The sequence below is a fragment of the Pezoporus occidentalis genome, unplaced genomic scaffold (assembly GCF_034315485.1).
Source record: "Pezoporus occidentalis ecotype Australia unplaced genomic scaffold, CSIRO_AGI_Poc_V1 ctg70, whole genome shotgun sequence".
In the NCBI taxonomy this organism is placed as follows: Eukaryota; Metazoa; Chordata; class Aves; order Psittaciformes; family Psittacidae; genus Pezoporus; species Pezoporus occidentalis.
Window position 1 is genome coordinate 1,714,816 of NW_026916053.1, and position 9,460 is coordinate 1,724,275.

A 9,460-nucleotide genomic window follows, 5' to 3' on the forward strand; every position below is an offset into this window, starting at 1 on the left:
TACACGTGTGCTGTTTGCAAAAGCAATGCCAAAAATATAAGTTAAATGCAGATCCCAAGGCAAGCACAGTTTGACAGCAAAAGCAGAGCGTGCCTAATTTGTGTATGTCATCAGCAAATGATTTAAGCAATGGCATCTACTGAGGCATCATTTGTGCTGCAGGATCCCTATCGTGACACATGTTCCCATTCAGCATGGCATGGTTTTCACACCCTTTCCCAAAAATAAAACCAAATCTCAAAGGAACATCATTTGGATAGACTAATATTCAAACTGCATTGAGCAGCTCTGTAGGAGACCAGAAATCCTTATTCAAATATGCTAACGGTGCTACACACCAGATGTCTGTGGGGAAGAGGAAAAGATGGGAGGGCTGAGAGGCCTGTGTGAGCCAGGTCCCACTGCCCCACTAAAGTGCATCAGCAACTTGCAGGCCCTTTCCTAACTTAAAATGTTCACATTTCTAATGTAACCAAAGGCACTCAAATATGAGCAGATAGTGCTTCAGAAAATAACTGCACAGATAAATTATTCCTCAAAACAACTACTCCAATCAAACTTAATTCTTTCCTACATAAAGCAGATACATACATTCTGTCAAACAGAAATGTTGGAAGCAAAGTAGTTACAGCATTTCACAACTTGCCCTGATGTAGGAATCTGACAGAGTAAAGATAATTTTTTTTTTTAGCCTGGAGAACAGAGTGCTTTTGAATTAATAAATGTTGCATTAGAATTAAATGCACATGAAATAGAAGCAGTAAAGGAAACAGCTTCTCCTAGACAGAAAGCTTCCCAGGGACAGACTCTTCTATTTGGAAGTCAATTGACAGCGAAATAAGAGAAAAGAGATATCCTTCCCCTGTGGCTGGCAGGGGTCACGTACAACCAGCCCTCTACAACCCCTGCACACACGGTTTGAATATAACATCTTCCTCCAAGCATCTGTAACGCACCTCAGGTCAGGCACAGCCACCTTCGAGGGAAGGAGACAGCACTGAGCTTTCCAGTATCTGCATGTGTGTGCTGCAATAAGCAGTGCTAAGGCGACAGTGCAGTGAAGCCCATGACCTCATCAATGTTCCCTCTCCCCTGTCAATCCACACCCAGATGACCACCAAGGAAATGCCTACAATGTTTGAGATTCCAGGATGAGCTGCTACCTCTCTTCTCCCACATCATCATTTAGAACAATTCCTAAATCTCATCCGGCACCAGTGCAAGGCACAGGTGGATGCTCCAGGTTGGAACGTGCTGGATGAGTCTGCCAGGGTGCCCCATGGGAGACAGGAGCAAGCAGCAGCTTGTGCCCTAGGACAACTGCCTGCCACGCTGTGCACTGACCGCTACCACGTCACCCTCCCCTGTGCTCTCCCATCTGTCTCACTGTACCCATCTGCTGGGTTGTGCCACAGACTGGAAGCTCTCTGGGACAGAGACTGACATTTTGCTTTGCATTTCACAGGCACAGCATGATCCTGGCCAAGGACTACGGCTCTCACGTGCGGCCACAACACCAAGAGCAACACAAATGAGGATGAGGCTTCAAATCACTCATTCCTAGTGCTGACTCATTCACAGGGCTCCTGCTCTGCTCCAGTCTCACACAGCCACAGGAGAAGACAAAACCCATCCTCCGTAATTGCATCTACTAATCACATATGCAGGCAACAGCTCCAAAAAGCAGAAAGCTGCCTTTGGTGCACAGGGGATGCAAGGAGCAGCACAGCTTGTTCAGCTCTCACCCAACTAGGTGTATCTGCTGAGTAAAAGTCAGTTGTTGCATTTATGGTCTGGATTAACTGATGAGCAGGTGTGAGATCACCAACCTCTGCAGGTATTATCTGTAGCATCTTCTTCTAGGGTGCTGATCCATTTCATACACTTCCCTCTGATGAGAGACTGATTTGACAGCAGCCCTTCTAAAACTGTTCTCATTTTTTATTTAATTTTAATCCATTTATGAAAGAAGCATCTGCTCACCTAGAGCCAGAAGATGCCCAGCAGGGAGAGATGCATTGCCTGCAATCACTAGGATAACCTACAGACAAAGATACACTGCTAACTGTGCAAGAAAAGGGAAAAGCCATGGCTTCTTCTGCCTCCTGCCCAGCCAAGAGAGCTGGTGAGGTATGCAGCAGGGATCAGGCCACAGAAAAACTCTCTACGTACTTGTTTATCCCAAAACTGATTCAGATTTGTCCTGCAGCATTCCTGGGGTAACACCTTGCCAGATGAGCCTCAGAGTCTGTGTCTTTACAGGGCTTCAGGGATGAGCTATCATTTAATTTGTAAAAGATTAATGAAAAGAAGTCAACAATCCAGATGTGCAAATACTTTCCCTTGTCCCCTGTATGTCTGCCATGTGAACATGGTTACCGACCTAACAAAAAACTAACAAAACTGGTTAGAGGCATACAAAACTTAAGGTAACTTTGGATGAAGCAAAACCAGACTAGACACCAAAGGACTTAACATGTTTCATACATATACATTAAAAAAATACACAAATTGACTAGTTAAAACACTTGAATCATGATTTTCTTTAAAATCATATGTACCCCAATCCAGTACAGCGCTGCAGCTGAAAAACATCGCTGGCAACATGAAACACACGCAGGGGCTCTCTCTATTTAACAACTTTGTGATGCTCTAATGTTTAAAATTACAGAAAAGTTCAATGCTTACAATTATAGATAAATTCAATAGATAAAATCCAGACAAAAGAGTATTCTAAACTAAACAACATGTCCACAGCACGTTCTTCCACCCCGATGTTATACATGTTTTTTTCAACCCATTAAATTAGTATTTCACATAGCTTCTCTTCAGAGCAACTGCCTGTAGCACAGTGAACCTGCCAGTACTTTATAGTGTGTGAAAGTAGCAGCTTAGGCTGAATTTTATCTCAAACTCAACTCTCTTCTGAAGGAGCAGCTGACACGAGGAAGGCTTACCATCAGTATCTAGGAGACATTTTGACTTTGGAAACCATTTTCTCTCTGCCAGACACTTGGTTCCAGCTGGCTGAGACACAATTTGATTCAACTGTCTTGCAGCCAGGGCAGAGGTGAGCCAAGCTCACCAAGCCAAGGTCCCTGTGCTGGGGTCCTGACCCACAGAACTCATGCACGTACCTCACAGCTATTCTGTACCTTCTCCCGCTTCCTGATCAAAGCATCCCTGCTATCCCCACTTCCATGGGTATAAGATCCCCGTAAGAAATATGTGTTTCCTCTTGTGCAGATGCTCAAGTTGTATTTGGACTGTATCTGCTTTTGCAACATGACCAATGGCTATAGTCTCCCAATCACCCAAACCTGTACCCCTGTCCGGGCATACCTCAGGTGCCTTCTGCCATTGCAATTGGGTGTCCTTCCTTAGAAAACCAGGGTGTAGGGTGAAACAGAAAGGAACTGGTGTCTTACTGCATCTCACCCACTTAAGCCAAAGTACAGCTGGAGCACACACCCAGGCCTGAGAAGTACCCCTGGATCCTGCAGCTTAGACGCAGGAGCTTAAGGAAATCCCATCCTCTCAGCAATATTTCACATTTCCCTGCCTGTGTTTCTTTAGGTACAGTCTCTGTGCTCTGAAGTACACAGGGTCCTCATCTGGAAGTTCAGAGCTCTTCTGGCTTCCTGACTCCTGGCAGGTCCACCACCATTACACCTACTGTCCTTGTGACTAAAACCACCTTCCCTCTCCTGCCCAAAGCTTGCTGGGTTTTGCATGTGCAGCTCCAAGTCAGTTGCTGTTGCTCTCTACCAAAACCTCACTTTCTGTCCTGCTTTAGCCAGCTTTCCAAACCTCATGCTCTTCCCACTGAACAAGCTGGTTTTCCTCCATGACAGCAAACACATCCCCATTTCACACAGTATCACAGTATGCTGGAGATTGGAAGGGACCTCAAAAGATCATCTAGTCCAATCCCCCTGCCAGAGCAGGAACACCTAGATAATGTTACACAGGAATGTGTCCAGGCGGGCTTTGAATGTCTCCAGGGAAGGAGACTCCACAACCTCCCTGGGCAGCCTGTTCCAGTGTTCCGTCACCCTCACTGAGAAGAAGTTCCTTCTCAAGTTTAAGTGGAACCTCTTGTGTTCCAGTTTGCACCCATTACCCCTTGTCCTATCATTGTTTGCCACTGAGTAGAGCCTGGCTCCATCCTCGTGACACTCCCCCTTTATATATTTAAACTTACGGATGCCCTCATCCTGGAGTGGGCAGGTCTGCTCTATGGCTGCTGTCAGAGGTGGATTTGATACACCCCATTCCACAGCCTCACAGCTGCAAACTGCACCCAGGACTCCAGCGCCACCTACAAGGCAGGTCCCCACAGCCATCACGGATCCTCAACACCCTATTATTAACCCATACAAATTTGCCACTTGGCAACTTGGTCCTTGGCAGTTTGGTCCTTTGCAGCATTGCCAGATGAATACCAGTGTACTGAACAGCTGATTCCAGCCAAGACTAAGTGTATGGCAGATCCTCATGACAGCTAAGATTTGTGTTCACACTGTTAGAAATGGGCACTGATTTAAGGCTCACATTTCTACATGCCCACAAAGAGTGCCTGATGGACTTTTACCTCTTTGCAGTCTACTACTCCATAACTGAAAAATTATCAGAGCTCAGGACAGATAATTTGCGTAAGTTAAACCAACAATTATGATGATGATGATAGCCACAGTTTAAAACTCCTTAACTTCACTGACATTACTGGGGACCTCAATGGAGCGAAGATAGTAGCACTCAGCCAGCAGGAAGGAGAGCAACATTACCACACAGAGATCAAGAGAGTTATTAACCCAGAGTCCTTACACTATTGACTGCAGACAGTAATTTCTGTTATTTTAAAGCCCCACTGCACCTTACTGGTGAACAGAGCTCAGTGTTTGCTCAGAGTATCCTCTCTGTACATGCAGCAGAGGAATGAAAACAGTATTACAATGTAGGAGTCCACATCCACCTCTTTGGAGAGGCTTGCACGTGGCCTTATCTGCCACAGGACACATCTGAAACTCAATCAACCTCACACTCTGGAAGCATTCAGAAGCAACCCCATTTCTTGCTCCAGGTTCTATTGCTCTCCTGCCTACACTGGCTGCCTGCTCTGCACACCAAAATACAACCAGGATATCATCTGCATCCACTTCATCATCTAGAACTCAGTCCAGACACACTGGTGGGGCAGCAGGCAGAAGAGCTGTGGAAGATGAGAAGTCCTCTCACCTAATGTCCAGAAGGCAGACAGCAAAGAAGAACAAAAGGAACATGGCAGAAAAGGAAATATTCTATAAGTAAACGCATTTTTCTCAAAAGCAGAGCTATTTTCCAAGACCAAACATGGGAAATGTTGGAACCCAGAGGTACCCTTACCATTGGCCAGATATGGCTAGCTGTTTCCACATCACCGTGGCTTTCAGCATAAGCACTCCTTCAAAATTCCTTTTATGCTCCTTTAATATGACCCTAACGTAGTAACTTAAATGTACACCTCAAGAATTTCTTCTGTTTGTAGATTTGAGCTCTCATTAGGCTCGTTTCCCTTTTCAGAGGAAAACATCAAGTTTCTTTTAAGCTTGGCCATTTATCAACTACTCTCCTTTTCTGTAGGATGACTATCCTCTTAAAGATGTGGTTCTCAGCTTCAGACAAAATGGATGATGTGTCTGTTGGAAATAAGATTGTTTACTTTGTCAGTGCTCATGGGATCAATTTTTTTCTTTTTTCTTGCCATCTCCTATGGAGAACATCTTGCCAAGTGCAGTATTCATCTCCCTGAATGAGCCATCAAAATCTATTTTTTGACAGAAATCACACTGCAACCCAAACTGGTCAGAATCTCTCAATTTCAGGAGCATGCATGAGAATGAATAATACAGAACCTTGTCTGGCACAACTTCAGCATTTCTTCTACCATTTCTCTTTCATGGCATTTATTTTCTTGAGAAAATTATACGGTTGTAGTTTTAATGCACAAACATTCAAAGCAGCACACGTTCTTCCTTGCTGATTGCTCATACGTGTCTGAATACACACTCATAGGCACAGAATGCAGGAGCAGTGCTGCAATGTCCCCGCTGCACTGAACATTACCCCAAGCAGCTTTACTAACGAGACTAACTCAAGCAGGCAAAATCCATTAATAAGCTGCTGGAGAATGAGGTCTTAATTGTAGATTTACTTAATTCAGAAACAAGTAGTCGTATTGTATGAAGAGCAGCCTATTAACATTCATGCGTGAGCATTCAATAAGCATGAATAAATAGAAAAATGAATTTGCACTGGAAGGGCTGAAGCAGGAGCATTCACTTAAGCCATCATCCTGCTCAGAGCAAGAAGGGCCAGACACTGGGGAATGAAACGCTGCTGTGCAGAGTCCTCATACTCCAGCATGTCTCGCTATCAATCATTGCTGAAGCAACAGCGCCGAGACTTCCCAAAGCTCCCATTATTGTCTTAGCACTCCCCAGCAATGGAACCAAAGATGAAGCAAATAAATCATCAGCAAAATTTCAAGAACAAGATTTAAATAAATACATCTGTTGGAGGAGACAATTTTCTGCTTGACACCCCTGCATGATGCTGATGACAATCCTAGGTTAATCACACAGATGATGAATTTATTCTTACGTCAATTCCTCTGGAAACAATAATGTTACAGGTGTAGCAATCAGCGGGCTGATTTGCCCATCTATCCCTCCTGGCATCTGCACATCTTGGGATGAGCCCCTTAGACAAAGAAGCATGCCGGCATTTTGAGGGATGCAACCATGACAGTCAGTGTTAAAATACGCCTTAGTTACCAACTTTCATTATATGCTGCTCAGAAGATTCGCTTACAGGTTCAGTCTCTGGTACTGTGTGTACTGTAAAAAACATCCCTCGTTTATAAGTGAGACAGAATGGACAGCGTTTCTCTGCCACTCTCCATCCACTCTCTCGGATGTCCTCCCTACTCTCACAGCTGCTGCACTGCCCTCCACTCCCAGCACCTTCTCCAGCACCAGTGCCCTTCCTTTCCTGTTCAACCCTCTTTCTTACCTACTTTTCCTCACCAATGTCCCTCTTTTTAAAGCTTAATCTCGTTTTATGACCACTGCCAACACTCTGAGACCAGAAACGTCTTTGTGAAGAGGGCAGAAATCGCTGCATCCATTCCGACAGGCTTCTGTACGTGTTTTGTGATCTACTTCACCCTCATTTAAACAGAATCCCGTTTACAGCATGGTACATGGTGCCAACGACCCCTCAAAACAATTAGCTCACTGTGTATAAATCAGCACAGATTGAACACACTGTCCAGCAGAAGGGATGCCTTCCCCCAAGCATTGCCCTTCACCGCTCTACACAGCCTGGCACAAGAGGCAGACCAGGAGCGTAAGCCACTCCACTGCAAACGCCCCGGTTTCCCTATTGACGAGAAGAGGGAGTACATTTCATCATCATGAATAAATTCCCCCTTCTCATCACCACAAGCTCACGCTTCCCATGGACTGGAAACCTGGTACCCTTCGGCAGGGTCAGGGCAGTACCGACACACGGCACAAACCCCCCGCTCCTGCCCACCCCATGGCCGCACCGCTCCCACAGCGTCCGAGGGCTGGACACGCGTGTGCTGGACACCGGCCCCACCGGCACCCCTGCCCCACAGCTGCCATGGGCGCCCTCCCCGCCCCACACACCCCTCCCACCGCCACTCGCCCCCCAGCCCCACTCGCGACCAAGGCCCGCTTCAACCCCCGTACCCGCGTCCTCCTCGTCGAAGCTGTTCATGCAGGGGAAGTAGATGGCCAGGGCCTCGAAGGAGGCGGACAGGCTGAGGCGGCTCTGCGACCGCTCCATGAAGAGCCCGGGTCCGGGGGCGCCGCCGGGGGTCTCGCCGGCCGCCGGCGGCGGCTTGGCCAGCTTCGCCGCCCCATTCTTCACTCGGAGCACGGCCCGCGGCGTCTTGGCTGCGGCGGTGGCCGCGGTGAGGCGGCAGGGCGAGACGAGGCGAGGCGAGAGCGCGGAGCGGCGCGGCGGGGAAAGGAGAGGAGCCACCTGCTGCCGCCCGGCGCTCTGGGCGCCGCCCCGCCCCGCCGCCCCGCCCCCGCCAGCGCCGCCGCCAATCACCGCCCGCAAGGGAGAGACGGGCAGGGGCTCCTCAGCCCCGCGGCCATCTTCCTCGAGGTTCTTGGGGTCGGTCGGAGCTTCCCGCCGGGCTGTACGGGCCCGGCGGCGCCTCACACAAACCCCCTTGGTCCTGTGTGCCCCCGGGAATACTCTTGAGACTTTTAGGAGGTTTCTCCCAAAAGAGGGGAGATAAACGATGCATTTCAGGAGCGCCCCAGCCCGCAGACAGCCGCCTGAGGGGCAGCTGCTCCGCTGAGGTGGATGCAGGGTAAAGGGTTTTTAGGCGCCTGCAGGATGACACAGATGGAGGGAGCATAGAGTGGTTTGGGTCGGAAAGGACCTTAAAATAGTCCAGTCCCACAGGCAGGGACACCTTCCACTAGAGCAGCTTGCTCCAAGCCCGTGTCCAACCTGGCCTTGAACACTGCCAAGGATGGGCCAGCCACAGCTTCTCTGGGCACCCTGTGCCAGCGCCTCAGCACCCTCACAGGGAGATCCTTCCCTCACCTCTGAAGGGGCGTTTCAGTCATCGCCCGTATCCAAAGGCCCTCTGTGTCCCCAGAAGAGGCTATGCCCACCCAGGCCACAATAGCATTTAATTCTGTGCATTGAACTTTTTCCCCTTCCCTCCATCCACATCCCAAGAGCTGTTGTCGTCACTGCCCACCAGCAGAGGAGTCTTCTTTCTCCAGTACCTCTCTTCAGGCACCAAAAAACCTGCCAAAACCAACCAACCCCTCAGAACACTACAGACCCTGGAAGCATACAGGATCCCAGGCAAAAGCACGTAAACCGAGTGGTCTTCCTCAGTGATTGTCAGGAAGGCTGCTGCCGGCTTGGCTGAGCATTTAAACCGGTTCTGCAGCGCACCGTTAGGTAGGTGCTGGTGGGAAGTTGTTCTGTGAAGGAAGAGAGCAAATTTTAGATCCCAAAGGCCAGCTCCATGTATGTCTTCTCTGACAAGCCTTATGGAGAGCTACTGGCTCAAAAGCACCAGCTGTCTGCAGGTGCTGAGTATAGACATCACAGTATCACCCGTTTCCACTTTGGGAAAGGAAACCAACATATCCTCATTTATTCAGTGCAACAAATCCTGGGATGGGATCAGACAGAACATGTTTTCTGACAGCAACCTGATCTCCCCAGCATGCCTACTGTCCTCTCAGAGCACAAAGGAACATGTTTGTCATGCACTTGGTCTGTTGACCCATCACGATTCCCAAATGCCATCCCATTGAACGCATGAAGTGACAGGTCTGTTTGTGCTATTCCAAGAATGCAGATTAGAGCCCAGCATCTCTCTAAGGAGAATTATGGCTAAAACTACTGTACACCG

The 9,460-nt window shown here is 48.2% G+C and overlaps 1 protein-coding gene across 1 annotated transcript in view; it reads right to left on the reverse strand.

Annotated features, from left to right (window-relative positions):
- RIMS4 (regulating synaptic membrane exocytosis 4) overlaps window positions 1-8,081 on the reverse strand; it is a 57,147-nt gene extending 49,066 nt beyond the window's left edge. The window contains exon 1 of the mRNA XM_062642363.1: window positions 7,758-8,081. Within this exon, the coding sequence (XP_062498347.1) occupies window positions 7,758-7,854 (97 nt within the window). The 5' untranslated portion in view covers window positions 7,855-8,081. The remainder of the gene's footprint in view (window positions 1-7,757) is intronic.
- Window positions 8,082-9,460: the final 1,379 nt, after the last annotated feature.